The 16443-nt window shown below is 39.6% G+C and overlaps 5 protein-coding genes across 5 annotated transcripts; 4 read left to right on the top strand and 1 right to left on the bottom strand.

Moving 5' to 3' along the window:
• The first annotated feature begins 261 nt into the window (after positions 1-261).
• Positions 262-2678, top strand: LOC105157522 (butanoate--CoA ligase AAE1). The gene is made up of 2 exons (XM_011073923.3): positions 262-780; positions 1090-2678. The coding sequence occupies exons 1-2, from the start codon at positions 442-444 to the stop codon at positions 2521-2523; spliced, it is 1773 nt and encodes a 590-aa protein (XP_011072225.1). The 5' UTR covers positions 262-441; the 3' UTR covers positions 2524-2678.
• A 207-nt stretch (positions 2679-2885) lies between these two features.
• Positions 2886-4651, bottom strand: LOC105157521 (embryo-specific protein ATS3B). Its single transcript, XM_011073922.3, has 3 exons — positions 4329-4651; positions 4095-4202; positions 2886-3235 (listed from the first exon to the last, which is right to left on the bottom strand). Exons 1-3 carry the CDS (start codon positions 4440-4442, stop codon positions 2963-2965), a joined length of 495 nt encoding a protein of 164 aa, XP_011072224.1. The 5' UTR covers positions 4443-4651; the 3' UTR covers positions 2886-2962.
• Positions 4652-6944: 2293 nt separating this feature from the next.
• On the top strand, positions 6945-9663 carry LOC105157520 (BTB/POZ domain protein, putative (DUF177)). Its single transcript, XM_011073920.3, has 2 exons — positions 6945-7566; positions 8984-9663. Exons 1-2 carry the CDS (start codon positions 7028-7030, stop codon positions 9390-9392), a joined length of 948 nt encoding a protein of 315 aa, XP_011072222.1. The 5' UTR covers positions 6945-7027; the 3' UTR covers positions 9393-9663.
• Positions 9664-12622: 2959 nt separating this feature from the next.
• On the top strand, positions 12623-13482 carry LOC148788683 (uncharacterized). The gene is made up of 2 exons (XM_088878090.1): positions 12623-13258; positions 13438-13482. The coding sequence occupies exons 1-2, from the start codon at positions 12623-12625 to the stop codon at positions 13480-13482; spliced, it is 681 nt and encodes a 226-aa protein (XP_088734216.1).
• Positions 13483-15127: 1645 nt separating this feature from the next.
• Positions 15128-15850, top strand: LOC148788682 (uncharacterized). The gene has a single exon (XM_088878089.1). It carries the CDS (start codon positions 15128-15130, stop codon positions 15848-15850), a length of 723 nt encoding a protein of 240 aa, XP_088734215.1.
• Positions 15851-16443: the final 593 nt, after the last annotated feature.

Here is a 16443-nt window from a genome sequence, read left to right as displayed (position 1 = left end):
GTAATACTATTGTTAGTCAGCCGTGAAATTTGTGTATAAAAAATGACTTATATGCTTTAACACATTATAGTATTAGTATCTTGTTTTATTTTCTAATTAATTAAAAAATATAGGCAATTTTTCTTGCATTTTTATTTTCTGCTCAATTAATGAAAAACTGTGGATAATCTTATGTTTCACTCAATTAATTAATATGCGTGAGGATCGCGCAACTGTTGCTAGTATGAATAAAGACAAGTGTTACTGGCCCGTGGTCTCATTCTTGGGCATGCAAGCATCAGTTACTTATCTCAAACTCAGTCCTTTTCAGAGTCTGTTGTCTATATCCACATCTCCTCAATCCCCCCCATCAATGATCAGTTGTACTCGGGACAAATCACCCACCTAAACCCTCCCACGTTATTAATTCTTCTCTCTTTCAGTTGGAATCCCACCACCATCATGAGCCACCTTTTCCGGCGCCGGACCTCAATCAACAAACGGTGGTTCTTCAATGGCGTCAACAAAGTTGAGCAGCCATCAGAGAATTCCCGGCGTTTCTGTGAATTGCCGGAAAATCCTGAAGCTTTTTCATGGAAATCGATGAAGGGTCTTGTCAGGTGCCCGGCAAATTATGCCCCTTTATCGCCCATAAGCTTTCTAGAGAGAGCTTCCAAGGTTTATAGAGATAGAACTTCTGTTGTCTACGGTTCTTTGAAGTTCACTTGGAAAGAGACTTTTGTTAGGTGTGTTAAGCTGGCTTCTGCCTTGGCCCAGTTGGGGATTTCCCGTGGCGATGTGGTAAAATTCCAGCCTTTCTGTTTGTTTTTTTGTTCTGTGATTATGGGGTTCTTCATACTTCAGTACTAATTTTAGACTTTGCTGAGGATGGATTAATAGTCTATTTGCCCTGTAGTTTTCTTGTGTTGATCAGTCTATGATATGTTTTACTTAAGTAGTTTGATTTGCTTGTGGTGGTTATCTTCCTTTGTACGGTCTGCCTGAAGTGATGATTTCAGAAATTAATTCATAATGTACTCAAAAAATCATTGTAACAGTTCATGATTCCAAGTTAAATCCTCTCAAACTTGCGGTGGGTATGATGAACAGGTAGCAACTCTGGCTCCTAACGTTCCGGCAATGCAAGAAGTGCATTTTGCAGTGCCGATGACTGGAGCAGTTCTTTGCACAATGAACACACGCCAGGATTCAACTATGATCTCAGTCCTGCTTCGGCATTCAGAAGCTAAGATCATTTTCGTAGACTACCAGTTGCTTCATGTGGCCCAAGGAGCATTCGATCTCCTCGCAGAAAACAACGTCAAACCACCAATTCTTGTCCAAATTCCTGAACACAACACCACCCTTCCTCCTGGTTCTGTTTCCAATACCTATGAGTATGAGAGTTTTCTCGCCAGTGGAGATGCTGAATTTGTCCTCATGCGGCCAATAACTGAATGGGATCCTATCAGCATTAACTATACGTCTGGCACGACGTCCAGGCCCAAAGGGGTGGTTTATAACCACCGTGGCGCTTATCTCAACGCCCTAGCAACGATGTCTCTTCATGGAATGATCTCATTGCCCGTCTACCTCTGGACAGTCCCAATGTTTCACTGCAATGGGTGGTGCCTGATATGGGGCTTGGCAGCTTTGGGTGGCACAAATGTCTGCCTCAGACACGTCTCCCCTAAGGAAATATTTGATAACATTGTACTTAATCAGGTCACCCATATGGGAGGAGCTCCGACTGTCTTAAACATGATTGTGAACTCAAGCGACCGAAGGCTACTTCCTCACAGAGTCGAGATAATGACTGGCGGTGCACCACCACCACCGTCAATCCTGTCCAAGATCGAGGAGCTTGGTTTCAGGGTTTCACACTTGTACGGGCTTACGGAGACATACGGGCCAGGCACATCGTGCGTGTGGAGGCCCGAATGGGATTCTTTGCCTCGTGAAGAACAGCTAAGGCTAAAAGCAAGACAAGGAGTGGAGCATTATGGGCTAGAGGAAGTTGATGTAAGAGACTCTGTAACCATGAAGAGTGTACCAGCAGATGGTACGACACTAGGTGAGATTATGTTTAGAGGGAACACTGTGATGAGTGGATATTTGAAAGATGAAAAAGCCACAGAAGAGGCTTTTGCAGGTGGATGGTTCAGAAGTGGTGATCTTGCTGTAAAACATGAGGATGGTTATATAGAAGTGAAAGATAGATTGAAAGATATTGTGATCTCTGGTGGGGAGAATATAAGCACTGTTGAAGTAGAGACGGTCTTGTATCGTCACCCAGCCATTCTTGAGGCTGCCGTTGTGGCAAGACCCGACAATCACTGGGGGCAGACACCTTGTGCATTTGTAAAGTTGAAGGAAGGATTTGAGGTTAGTTCTCAAGAGATAATAGACTTCTGTAGAGATCAATTGCCCCATTATATGGCACCTCGGACCGTAATTTTTGAAGAGTTGCCGAAAACATCAACTGGTAAGATTCAGAAGTTCATCCTCAGAGAGAAAGCTAAGGCCCTGGGCAGTCTTTCCTGAGCTACGAATTGCTACTATTATCTGACTGAGTACTGCAGATCTTCTACTTCAAATCAGTATTGCAATTTGTATTCCACTATTTACCTATACAGGCCAAATGTATAAACTAACATCGCGTATATATTTAAAAGGACTGTAACTAAGTCTTCCAAGTTTCTTAAGAGTACAGGCATAGGCACAATTGATTGGAAATCAGACCTTATTCTATCCTTACTACACTCAGACAACTTCTTCAGGGAGCACCGAGTTAGATTTCCTTCAGTTACAAGACAAGCATAGAGATTTTGACTTGAAACAAGATATAACATAAACCAGCAGAATGGCTAATCTGATACAAGAATATGGACAGCTGAACACAAAACTAGAAGAACTGATCATCTTCGCAAGGTTTATTCTCATTATTTCAGTTGTGGCATGTCATAAACAGCAAGAGAATGCTTTACTTCGTGGCTAATGAAGTAGCTGTGCGATGATAACAGTGATTAAATCCATACCAGATATCGCTAGGTATCATTACATTGTAGTAGAAAGTGACGGGCTGCGAATTGTATCCGTATACTGTCACATCGTACGGTATCCATCCATCGTAACCACTTCTGTAGAGGTACAAGTAACATATCTGGTATGTGCATGGTCCGTATATCTGAAATGTATCAGTGGAACATCGCTCAAATGTCCTTGAACGTGGATTGTCCAATCTTGGTGCATAAACCTACAGATTGAGAACACAAATCAGAAACACTAACTGATGAAAGCCAATCTTTGCAAGACAATGGGAGCTATAAAAGCACTGTCGAACTCTATTCTTTATTCTTCTACATAGAATTATACAAACGAAAACATGAATGCTGCCCACATATGAAACTTTAATATGGTCTGTCCTAATTGTAATTCAGGACATGATGGAATATGGATTCACTGTGAACACAACATACAGAAATTCGGGTGGCTGATGCCAACAAGGCTGTCCAAATCAATCGATTTAACATAGCTGATGTCATCCAAATCCAAGAAAATAAGGATGCTACTAATTAGTTGAACATACTTAAGTCCAGTTACGACCTCTATGTGTGTTCAACCTATCTATCAAAGATGACATTTAAACCTATGAAAATTGTGCTTTTAGATATTCTGACACAAGAAAGACACATCCATCAAATTGATCAATTCCTATATAATGAACTAATCGGCCATTCTTCCTCACAGAAAATTCTTATCGAAACTGGGTTTGGCCGAACCAAATGAATCACACATCAAGCGTATTGCAGGCTTGCAGCCATATAATTGGTTCGAGTTCGGCCAAGATCAGTCACAAAGTCCACATCATCACTCAAAAGGGACAGACATTTCGCATATGAGGTATCTGCGGAGTAAATTTACATAATGCCAAGAATTAAAAGACTTCCCTGCTAAAAAGACCTAATTGATTGCCAACTCCTAGGATCAAATCTCATTCATATTCTTCTCAGAGCACACACAGATTTATCCAGAAATAAGAATTGAACATATGGGTAACCTATAAATCTCTACGAATGCCACTAACTATAAACAATTCAACTACAATTCAGAACCTGATTTCCATAGGCATCGCCAAAGGAGAGACTGATACGGTCTCGCGTGTAGCGAGAGGAAGAGCAACTGGTCCTTATGCTTACTGTGAAAGAACAGGTTCCTGCATTCTGCACATAATCAATACAAATTTAACTTACAAAAGGGTACTTCAAATACACACACACACACAACTGAATTTCTTCCAAGAATGTAATTTTGCACAGCCCGACACACTCAAACACTGATTTTCGGACCTGGGTCTTGTTGATTTTGAGGGATGAGAGAGGGTGAGGGCGTGGAATTATGGATCTTGATTCAGAAGAAGAGAAGATGAAAGCAGAGAGTAGCAGAAGAAACAGGGCTCCCATGATTCCCGAAAAATCTTACAACTGTGTTGGCGAAGTTTGCAAGGAAAAAAGCAGTCTAGACGGTGCTATAAAGATTCAGTGATCGACTTGAGCTGTATGTTCCTCGTATGGATGTTGATCGGTTAGAATTGTTTGGTTGTGACAGAGAGATTTGGAGTTAGCCCACGTCTCAAAGCAAACAAGAATCAAAAGTCGCTATCCTTTTTTCATTTAGACTTATTTTCGCTTAACTGCTAAGGCTTTGAGTCATTGTTTGGAAGGCTGTTCAAGTCCTAATTCAATTCACAGAATTGCGGTCTTTTATTTTGTGACGTATGAGATATTGAGAAAAAAATAAATATTATTATTTAAAATAAATTATATTAATATCTCTTAAAGTTAGTTCAAAATACACAAATATTTTCTTTATTTTGTAAAATTACAGGTACACTGCTTTGAAGTTATAATCGTAATTACAACTACACACCATATCCAAAGGCAAAACTTACACAAACACCTTCTAAAAAATATTATATTAAGACTGATACGGTCTCGAGACTCAAACCCGACCGTGCACCGTTCGATAAATCAATCAAAAAATTTAGTATGTAATTACGTATCAAATTTGGTCAAATTCAGAGTTTGGTACGATACTGATAATTGGTATTGGTAAATTGTACTGTTTCAAAAATATATATTATAATCATACATAAATATAATAAATAAAAAATTATATAATTAAGTATCTAATTTATTTATAAAAGTACCTTTTTAATTGTTTTAAGGGTTAAATACACTTTGCACGCCTGCGTATTTATCTCATTAAAACCCCTAAAGTATGAAAGGTAATAAAAAACACCCATTACAAAATAATTTAACATTAATAGGACAAAAAAGCCCTTTTCATTTACCCATATACTTTTTTATTCTACTTCCTAAAATATGTTTTATTAGAATATCTCCCCCAAACTATTTTTAGTGATTTAAAATTTTACTCACATTTTATTATAAAAGTAATGTTTATAATTTATAATTTTTTATAAATTATGAAACACAAAAGGTATTTATAAGCTCAATATATGCAAATATATTTTACAAAGTAAATAAATTATGTTAAAAAGTACATTTAAATATGTGTCAATACATAATGGATATATTATTATAGAAAAAGTATGTTGTATAATTTATAAATTCTTATTCAATTACATGTCCACATAATAAAAATATATCATATTATTGCTTAAAAAATATAGAATATTATATATTAATTATATTATAGATTTGCATATTCACAATATATATACATATATATATTTGATGTAACATTTTAAATTATATTGATAATTTATTTTTACAAAAGTTCAATATATATAACAACACATCCAAAAATTATGTAAATTTTTTATCAATTGTGTAAAAAATATAAAAATTTTATGGAGCTTATATAGATTCTATACTCAATATAAAAATTATAAATTTTTGATAATACTTATTTTAAATAAAATATTAAATTAAATTAATTTGAATCAAAAGTTATAAGTAACTCCCTACTAACTTTTACAACTTATTAATAAAATTATAAATATTATAATTTTTCCACTAAAATTTTATTTTATTTTTATTTTCAAATACTTTCAATATTTTTTACTATTTAACTTATACTTTATTTCCACAATAAAAGTGAAAATTATTATAAACACCCTCGTAACCCCCATCTCTCCCTCTCCTGTAAAAACAGCTTTGCATACATAAAAGTAGAAATGCTACTAATCATTTCAATGAACCAATACTCACTTATAAAAATAGTACACACACATTTCCTCTAACACCTTTGTATTCTTTACTTAATTTTTTGTCTTTAATTTTCATCTACAATTGTTATTTTGTTAAAGAAAAAAAAAATGCAACCAACTCATGTGGTGTTATAAATGAATAAATTATCTCTTTATTAAAAAAATTATAATACTTCTTTGTATTATTTAAAATAAAATAATTTATCTCTTTAAACAAAAGACTATTATTTTTTTCATAAGAGGATAATTTATTTATTTATATCTATACTATATAAAAAGCAAGGGCCCTTTTATCGCACAAATGGAGGTTATGACACAACAACATTAATTTTATTATTATGCCAATAATACTCCTAAGTTAATTTTTTCTTTTTTGTTATTTGTTGCTTTCTTTCTTTTTAGAAGTATGATGTTTTGGTTTATGTATTATTTTTCTTATTCATAATATACTTTAAAATATAAGATATTATTTATTATATACACTCAAAAACCACATGAGGACTAATTTACTATATTGTAGGAAATAAATTGCATTAAACTCTTATTTTAAATATAGGAGTGTTATCATATTCTATACATGATAGTCTTTTCACTTTATTAAGATTCTATATATTTTTATAAAAATAAATTATATTAATATTTTGATAAATAAAATAATTAAATAATAATTTAATTGGGATAAATATAACTATATTTCTTACATATAGAGTTTGGTTTTTGTCTAGAAATTTATTTATCAGAAAAATCCCATCTTTGGTTGAAGAGAGTTATAGTGAAATCTTCTCCCAAAACCACGGCCTTAAACCCACTGAGATGTTCCGCTCAATCGCCTCATCCTCCGCCACTCCGCTTCTCTCTTCTCCTCCCCTCCAGTTCACCTCCCAGTCCCACCACTGCGTCAAACTCCACAACCCCTTCAATTCAAACACAATCTTGAAGAAACCATTTAGCCCGTCAAACTTAACCCTCACGAAGACCCACAGCAGCAGCAGTAGTTTCCATTTCGCGACTCATTCCGAGAAATCCTCTGATAGTGACTGGGAATTCCGAGACGAAGAAATTGAAGGTGATGATCACGAGGGCTGCCCGTGGGAAGGCGCGATTTTGTATAGAAGGAACCCGGGTGTCTCGCATTTGGAGTTCTGCACTACTCTTGAGAGGTTGGGGTTGGGAAAGGTGTCCTCGGAGGTGTCGAGAACTAGGGCTTCGGAAATGGGACTGCGCGTGGTGAAGCCTACGAAAGATTGTCAGGACGGGACGCCGGTTTTGATTTCGGTTGATGTTGCTAGGAGGAAGCAGAAGTTGAGGCTGGATGGAATTGTCAGAACTGTTCTTGCTCTTAATTGCAATAGGTAATCTATCTTTCTTTTTTCTTCTTTGGTGTGTGTGTGGTCTTTATTTTGTGGTTGGAGTGAACTTGCCCTGCTTCTGTGCTCGTGTAATGTCTTTAATTCTATGCTTATGTGGGCTGGTATGAGAAGTCTAGTTATGCTGTTAGAAATAGTTGATTTCTGGGTAGGAGTTGAGTTACTTTGGGTGAAAGTTCATTGGTGACATATGAAAGACAGAAGACTATGTTTTTCTGCTGTGGTGTTCTCATTGATATCTGTAACTGTATCCTATTTGTCATTAGCTTGATTAAATGGAGAAGAGAAGTACTTTATTGGACGATTAGTATGTTGAGTTTGGGAGAGTCAATTTATTGGGCGAGGTTAATATTTCTTGGACTCTTTTGTTCATATCAAACATGGTTCACCACCGAATGGTCAGAACATACGAGGACAATGGCTCTATCCCATTGTGGACATGGAACAAGGGGACTGGAAAAGTCTTGGAACAGTCGACAAATTGTTGTGGCTATTGGAGGGGTTGTTTTGGTGCAACAGTGATGAAAATTAAAAAAAAATTTTTGAAGAAAACCACAAGTATGTTAATCACAATCCTCTCTGGTGCTGTTAGTCTTGAAATTGGAACTGTCAATCTAAATAAATAGCAAGGGATTTGTTCCTGCTCGTACTGCAGGAACTACTGAGCATGGGGAAGACCTGTTACTGCTCCAATATGGCCATGGTAATAAAAAATATTCAACTTAACATGCCTTTACTAGAAATGAATTGCCATAATAGTTAGCTGTTCATAATTTTTCTCTTTTTCTAGAAGGGAAAAAATAAAAAAGTCATCTTAAACTCATAGCAAAGATTATTTCCTAGAAAATACTGGAGCTGGGTTAGGTTGCTCCCATTTAAGCCTATCGGACTGGTGGAACGAGCTGCTTCTTATCAGAACACTCTACAAGATTTACCCTGTGATTCTTTCTAGTAGGCTGAGTGTTTGTTTCTTTTGGTACAGTTTTTCTTTGGTGAAGCATTAATTTTTAGAGTGTGAAAGTGTCATTGAAGAGTTGTAATTCTTGATAAGGTGCAAGACGCAAAGCTTTCTTGTTTTGCTTGTATACTAAACTGATCTATATCAGTCTGTGACATTGAAGACTTTATTGGCAATAGCAGAGAAATCTTGAAGAACAGAAAATTCTAGTTCTAAATGTAAATGGTCATGCTATAGGATAAGATATGTTGTAATTCAAAGGAGCCTGAATGCTTGAGGATTTCACCCTCAGCTTCTTATCTCTCTTTCTGCTTCCCTCTGTAACTTTATGTACTGTGTATTAGTTGTCGAACTTGAAATACTCCTATGTTACATACACTGGTGATTGTCCATAGGTTCTTTAGCTTTTAAATGTGTAATTTCTTTAGTTTCCGAATACTGAAGGTGTGGTGAAGCAGCTGCTCAGAGTGTCTACTCCAACTTCTCACTTTTATTATGTGAAGAACCCATCCAAGAACCAGACACCATAAACCTGGGTGTAATCTTTGGAGAAGACAAATCCAAAAATTTTGGAATGGGCGAAGCAGAGGATGATGTAGATTCTCTAATTGACGTAGATGATCAGCTATATTTTCCTGTAGACGAAAAAGTCATCGACATTTCTAAAAACATAAGAGACCTTATACACATAGAGATCACCATTAGTGCTCTCTGCAATCCCAATTGCAAAGGACTATGTCTCAGATGTGGTACCAATCTCAATATCAGCAGCTGTACGTGTGGAAAGCATAAGGTGGAGAACAAAGGTTATGGCCCCCTCGGAGATTTAAGGAAGCAAATGCAGAAAACATGAGCTCGAAGATACTTTCTCTTTCTTTGAATATAATGCGAAATTGCAACGGAGTATGTTATGTTGTGTTTATTATATTCCTTTCTGCTAATTGATTCCCCCCTCCTTTGCTCACTCTTGATGTCTGCGACATCATTGGCTGTGGGAGTGAAACTAGATCGAAAGTTCTGCAATAACTATTTTGACATGATATTTTGTACAGTTTACAAGAAGATTCACGTCTCGGTCAACTTATTCTCTGTTTTGGATCTTGGAAAGGCTACTTCTTGTCAAAGGGTTGTGAGTTTGATCCTCTCTGTTGATGTGAGAATTGTGTTAATACTTAATTTGTAAATACTCCTGATGCTATTTATGATTCTAAGGTATATCTTGGTGGACCATCAAAGTTGAAACCATCTAAATCTTTTGTTACAGTTAAGACTATGAGGTCCTGGATGGACAAAACCATAACCTACACATTTTAGCTTTGGAAGATTGACTTGTACCGATGTCACTACTGCGCAAATCCACAGTACTTATGGTGTTTGGGTGAGTACGAATTTTCCAAAAAAAAAAAAATTACAAGTATTTTTGAGAGGTTATAAGATATCCATAATGTTGGTCAAAATTTTAAGAAAATTGGGGTATATCCTTAGGAAAAAAAAAATTAAGAGCAAAGAGTTCACAACTTATTTTTAATGTTTGAACATTTTCTTTTATTTTTTATTATCATATAAATTACAAAATCGTCGATATTACTAACATTTTATAACTTATTTTATCAATACACGTTAAAATTTTATTTTTAAAATAAAATATTACTTCTTATAAGTTGTAAAATTATTTATAAGATGTTTTAAATAAGTATAGTTAAACACCCTATTAGCCAATTTCTTGTAACTTTCTTGTCCATAATAATGGTAAGTTACATCGACGCTCCCTGATGTCAGATCTAATTACATAACTATCACCAACCCTTTATAAAATTATAGGTACATCTTTTGAGTGGGTGTTAATGCAATATATCCAGTAGGTATTTATATAAAGTTCTGCTATTGAATATATGGTGTATTTGTAATTACAATTACAACGTTAAAAACTATACTAATTAGACATAACATCATAAGTTGACAGTGTAATTTACCCTTATAAATTAAATTTCTTGGACCCCCTCACCATCATCAATTTTCCTCTACTCACCAATAAGTAAGTAAAGATTCATTAAATGTAGATTGAACCAGTATTTCCTTGACCAAGTCCATCAAACTATACCCTTTGTTATGGTCAATGAAGGACAACTACATAGATAAGACAAGTATTTGACTGCTCTAGGTTAAACGTCCTAAGAGTGAAGTTTATATGGACAAAGAAATTGATATCTAACCTACTCTTTAATTGTATGGCTCTTATTCGGCAGGCCTTTTCTGGGCAAAAAATGGCTTGGCTTTGAGACTCATGAATCCACATCACATGGCCTTTTGAGTCCCCAATTCAAGAATTTCTTGAAAGCTCCAAATACCAATTTTTGCAGCCACTTATGATGTCTTAATTGACTTTACGACAGTGATGATGTATATATATATTGCAAAACACTCAGCCAAGAATATGTCTTAGAAAGCAGTACGACGTACTGTTAGGTTTCTGATGAGTATACACATTTAACTCTGCGAAAAGACCAAACTACCCTTCATTAAGGGTATTAGAGTCTTTTCACGATGAAGATCCGCGCCTTTTGTAACGGGTGGGTCGCGGAGGACCCGACCCGGATCGCACAAACCAATCGAAGACCCGGACAATGACAGCCGTTCGATCAGAATGCAAGCCAGCAGGATAAGGCCACGTGGCCCAATCAACAATATTCAGCCGTGCTCTATAAATAGACCCCAAAACGCCGTTATTGAGGTAACTGTTGCGCATTTATTGAGATCGAACTTTGAGATAGCATACATTTCTCTCGATCAACCTAACTTGAGTGTCGGAGGGTCATTGTCGGGGACGTGCCCGACGAGCTCACGGTTCGTGTTTTATTATCAGGGAACCCAAAATCTGATCTAGGAAGAGTTGGACTATCTGCATTGAGATTGTCTCAGGAGATCGCTAATTTCGACCCGGATCAGTTGGCGCCGTCAGTGGGAACATTTGAGAATCCCTTATCATAATGGAAGGTTCATCGAGGAGAAACGTCGGAGAGGAGGAGACACCGAGAAAGGGAGGAGGAGCAACTATTCAGTTAACCCAAGACGAACTACAAAGAATGATAGAGGAAGCCAATCGGAAGGCGATCGTGGAGTACGAAAGAAGAACTATGACTCCACTGGTTAAAGAAACTGCAAGGAGACAGTTGTTCGAGAACGTGGAACCCTAGAGAGAATCTAGGGTGCAGGGTGAGCAAAAGCACCGCAACAAAAGACCGGCCTCGTCTGATGCTGGCTTCAGTAGCCATGCTCGCGCGAAGAGAAGGGAGCCCATAATATCCCGGGCCAAGGTCGAGAGTGTGGAATAACAGATACACAACTTGAACAAGCAGATCGACGAGTTGAAAAAACGGGGAGAGATAGTTTCACAGAACAAGAAATCTCCCTTCTGTAATGACATTCTTATTCAAACAGTTGAACCGGGCTTCAGAGTGCCCGACTTAAGGAGATATGATGGAATGAAAGACCCACAAGAACATGTAGCCATGTTTGAAATGGTGCTGAATTTGTTTGGGCAGCCAGCCCCGATCATGGCAAAGTTATTCGCGACTACACTCACGGGGAAGGCTCAAGAGTGGTTTACAAATTTGCCCCGAGGCAGTATTAAATCTTACGATCAACTAGTGCAAAAATTTAACTTTCATTTTGCGAGTAAGAAGAAACAGAAAAGATCAGCAACTCACTTGTTCAATATCCGAACAGAGAGAAGATGAGACCCTGAAGAACTTCATGGGAAGGTTCAACAATGAAACATTAGAGGTGCAGGAATTGAGGATTGATATGCTGGTGAGCATCCTCATCCATGGGCTGCGAAAGGGTCCTTTCACGTCTGCTCTCGCACGTGACCTGCCCAGCGACGTCGAACAGTTGATGGCGTTAGCACAAAAATACATTGATGAAGAGGAGATGAACGCAATGAAAGACTCCGAACGGAGAGAACACGACCATGTACCCAGATGACCATATGAGAATAGAGAAGGGGGTGGCAGCAAACAAAAACAGGAGAAGCAGAAGGAGCCCAAGTATATATCGAAATACCACAACTACACTCCACTGGCCATGTTGCGAGAAAAGGCTTTGATGATGGTGGAAAATGCAGATGTCTTAAAATGGCCGAGGCACACGAGGTACACCCCTTCCAAAAAATTTTCTAACAAGTACTACAGGTTTCATCGAGAGAGGCGTCACAACACTGAGGAGTGTTTTCAGCTAAAAGATGAGATTGAGAGGTTAGTCAGGCAGGGATACTTCCGAGATCGCGTTCCCCCAAATTGCAAAATCGGTGGGGAAGTAAGAAGAAGCCGATCGAGAAGTAGGGACCGAAATCCAGGCCCCACAAAAAATGATAGAACTCCAACAAGAGGAAACAATGCGCCGACCAAGGGAGTGATATACACGACCGCAGGGGGTTCGAGTGCGGGAGATTCAGGTCGAACACGGAAAAGATGCGCTCGGACCGCAGGATCAAGCAGGGAAAGAGAATTCGTCCTCAAGGTCGAAGAAGAGGAAGCCATCTCTTTCGACAGTTCGGACAGACCAAAGGAAAGCGAGGACATGAACGACCCCATGGTTGTCAAACTAGACATCGCAAATTTCACGGTCCATAAGGTGCTGATTGACAGTGGGAGTTCGGCTGACATCATCTTTAAGAACGTGATCGATAAAATGGGGTTGGAGAATGCCCGTCTCGAGCCGGTAAGAACTCCTTTGGTCGGATTCGGAGGTAGTGAGGTCGCATCGCTAGGCATGATCGAATTGCCAGTATCAATGGGGGAAGTGCCTAAGCGAAAGACGCTGATGGTCAAATTCTTAGTGGTCGATACACCCTTCGCATACAATGTAATTCTAGGTACACCTGGTTTGAATCGGTTCAGAGCGGTTGTTTCGACTTATCATATGAAGATGAAATTCCCAACTGAGAACGGGGTGGGGGAGCTAGTTAGCGACCAGAGAGAGGCGCGCAAATGCTATAATCTTTCACTCAAAGGGGAACCTAGTCAGAAGAAGAGGAGGGTCAAAGAGGATGCCAAACCTCCACCCTATGATGCAGAGCATATGAAGTCCAGCGGGGAGTATAAAAAGGTGCAGCTTGTGTCGGATGAACCCTTCAAGACCATGCGGATAGGAGCAAACTTGGATGGGGAGTTGGCCATGATAGAATTCCTGAAGAAGAATGCTGATATATTTGCATGGAGTCCCTCAAATTTCACGGGGATCGATCCAGGGGTCATTGTTCATCGCCTAAATGTCGACCCCAAAGCCCGACCTATGCAGCAAAAGAAGAGGTCGTTCGGAAGCGACAAGAACGACATAATCAGACAAGAGGTCGAAAAGTTGCTAAAGGCCGGGTACGTATCCGAGATCCAGTATACGATTTGGTTTTCTAACGTCGTGCTAGTCCCCAAATCTTCTGGGAAATGGCGCATGTGTGTTGATTTTACAGATCTGAACAAGGCCTGCTCGAAGGATCCGTATCCTCTGCCGAGGATTGACCTGATGGTCGATTCGACAGCCGGGTTCGAAATGTTCTCAATGATGGATGCATACCAAGGGTATCATCAAATCCACATGGCGAAGGAGGATAGGGACAAGACTTCGTTCATCACGGATAAAGGGATTTACTGCTATAACATGATGCCGTTTGGGCTGAAGATGCTGGTGCGACCTATCAACGGCTCGTGAACCAGATGTTCGGGGACTTGCTTGGCAAGACGATGGAAGTATATGTGGATGATATGTTGGTGAAAGCAAAAGATCGCAGGATCATCTCGAAGACCTTTCTCAGGCATTTGGTATAATGAGGTCGCACAGAATGAAACTCAACCCAGACAAATGCACATTCGGAGTAAGTGGAGGAAAATTTCTGGGATACATGATTAGCGAACGAGGAATAGAAGCGAACCCAGAAAAGATCCAAGCTATAATGAATTTGAGGTCGCCGACTTCGATCAAAGAAGTGCAGAAACTTATGGGCAAGATCGCATTACTGAGCAGGTTCATATCTCGGTCGGTAGATAGAAGCTTACCGTTCTTCAAGATCCTGAGAAAAGCGAAAAACTTTACATGGACCACAGAATGCGGCCAGGCACTACAGGAGTTGAAAGAATATCTTACTAAGCCCCCCTTGCTCACAAATCCTAAAGAAGGAGAGACATTGTTTTTGTACCTAGGGGTATCTGAGAATGCGGTTAGCTCCGTGTTGGTGAGGGAAGAGGGAAGCAACTAGAACCCGGTCTACTATGTCAGCAAGATGCTCCAGGGGGCAGAGTCCCGATATTCCGAGATGGAGAAGCTTGCTCTTGCTTTGGTGGTGACGGCTCGAAAACTACGACCATACTTCCAGTCGCACAAAGTGGTGGTGCTGACAAACCACCCTCTCAAACACGTGATGTAGCGACTCGAAGCCTCCAGGAGGTTGATCAAGTGGGCGGTCGAATTGGGGCAGCATGACACTGACTATCAACCTAGAACGGCCCAGAAAGCGCAGGTGCTAGCAGATTTTGTGATGGAGTTGTCCAGTGACGAGAAGAGCCTGAAACAGTCGAACAGCCTTGCCTGAAATGGATGCTACATGTTGACGGATCTTCTAACGCCAATAATGGAGAAGCAGGCATATTAATTCAAGGGCCAAAGGGGGTAGAGATCGAAGTTGCAGCTCGCTTATCTTTCCCAGTGACGAACAATGAAGCAGAGTATGAGGCATTCATACTGGGTCTAGAGCTCGCACATGAAGCCGGTGCCCAAGATTTGGAGGTTTTCATAGACTCCCAATTGATTGCCCTACAGATTGAAGGAACGTACGAAACAAGGGAGAGGACGATGACATCATACAAAGAGATCATTCAGCGATTAATGAGTAAATTTGAGAAGTGTTCTGTTTTGCAGGTCCCTAGGGCGGAAAACGACAAGGCAGATGCCTTATCTAAATTTGGAACTGCAATGGATGGAACCCGAGATCGCAAAATCACAGCCCTAGTACGCGAGCGATCGGCTCTTTCGAACAAAGCTGAGGTACAGGTTGTCTCAGAGACGGGGTCATGGAAGGATGAAATAGTAAAGTATCTTGAGGACGGTACCCTGCCCGTCGACCCCATTGCTGCGAAGAGAATCAAATTTCGAGCTACCCGATTTACCTTGCTAGCCGGCCAGCTCTACAAGGGAACAGTGGATGGGCCCCTCTTGAAATGTTTAGAAGGGGAGAGAGCCCTTTACGTGATGAGGAAAATCCACGAAGGAAGTTGTGGAAACCACTCGGGCGCGAGATCGCTGGCCCAGAAAATCATATGACAAGGATATTTCTGGCCCACTTTAGTCGAAGATTCCAAGGACCTAGTGAGAAAATGCGAGAGCTGCCAAAAATATGCCTCCCTGATACACCAGCCGGCGACCCCAATGGAGCCGATCAGAATAGCGTGTCCGTTCGATCAGTGGGAAATTGACATTGTCGGACCTTTTCCACCCGCCCAAGCTCAAAAGAAATTCATCATTGTGGCGGTCGAATACTTTTCCAAATGGGTCGAAGCAGAGGCAGTGGCTAAGATATCCGAGGAAGAAGTTATCAACTTCATCTGGAAGAACATCATTTGCAGGTTCGGGATACCTAGAATACTAATATCTGATAATGGCACCCATTTTCAGGGAAGAAAGATTACAGAATGGTGCAAGGAGCTGAAGATCGCACAACACTTCACTGTAGTCGCGAACCCTCAAGCGAACGAACAGACCGAGGTGACTAACCGGACGATCTTGGAACACTTGAAGACGCGCCTCGAGAATAAGGGATCGTGGGTTGACGAACTGCCTGGAGTTCTGTGGGCGTACCGCACAACCCCCCAATCTGCCACAGGCGAGACCCCCTTCTGCCTAGTGTACGGAACAGA

This window comes from Sesamum indicum, linkage group LG3 (assembly GCF_026168435.1).
Source record: "Sesamum indicum cultivar Baizhima isolate 11 linkage group LG3, ASM2616843v1, whole genome shotgun sequence".
In the NCBI taxonomy this organism is placed as follows: domain Eukaryota; kingdom Viridiplantae; phylum Streptophyta; class Magnoliopsida; order Lamiales; family Pedaliaceae; genus Sesamum; species Sesamum indicum.
The sequence above is the reverse complement of the archived record's forward strand: the minus strand, read 5'-3'. Positions and strand labels throughout refer to the sequence as shown.

Bases quoted from the DNA above. Each gene is read 5' to 3' on its own strand.
- LOC105157520 (XM_011073920.3), top strand. From the start codon at position 7,028: ATGTTCCGCTCAATCGCCTCATCCTCCGCCACTCCGCTTCTCTCTTCT. The intron at 7,567-8,983 runs GTAATCTATCTT...CGAATACTGAAG, and splicing joins CTTGCTCTTAATTGCAATAG to GTGTGGTGAAGCAGCTGCTC.
- LOC148788683 (XM_088878090.1), top strand. From the start codon at position 12,623: ATGTTGCGAGAAAAGGCTTTGATGATGGTGGAAAATGCAGATGTCTTA. The intron at 13,259-13,437 runs GTAAGAACTCCT...GAATCGGTTCAG, and splicing joins AGAATGCCCGTCTCGAGCCG to AGCGGTTGTTTCGACTTATC.
- LOC105157521 (XM_011073922.3), bottom strand. From the start codon at position 4,442: ATGGGAGCCCTGTTTCTTCTGCTACTCTCTGCTTTCATCTTCTCTTCT. The intron at 4,203-4,328 runs GTCCGAAAATCA...GATTATGTGCAG, and splicing joins TCAAAATCAACAAGACCCAG to AATGCAGGAACCTGTTCTTT. The intron at 3,236-4,094 runs GTTCTGAATTGT...CTCAATCTGTAG, and splicing joins GCGATGCCTATGGAAATCAG to GTTTATGCACCAAGATTGGA.
- LOC105157522 (XM_011073923.3), top strand. From the start codon at position 442: ATGAGCCACCTTTTCCGGCGCCGGACCTCAATCAACAAACGGTGGTTC. The intron at 781-1,089 runs GTAAAATTCCAG...TATGATGAACAG, and splicing joins GGATTTCCCGTGGCGATGTG to GTAGCAACTCTGGCTCCTAA.
- LOC148788682 (XM_088878089.1), top strand. From the start codon at position 15,128: ATGCTACATGTTGACGGATCTTCTAACGCCAATAATGGAGAAGCAGGC.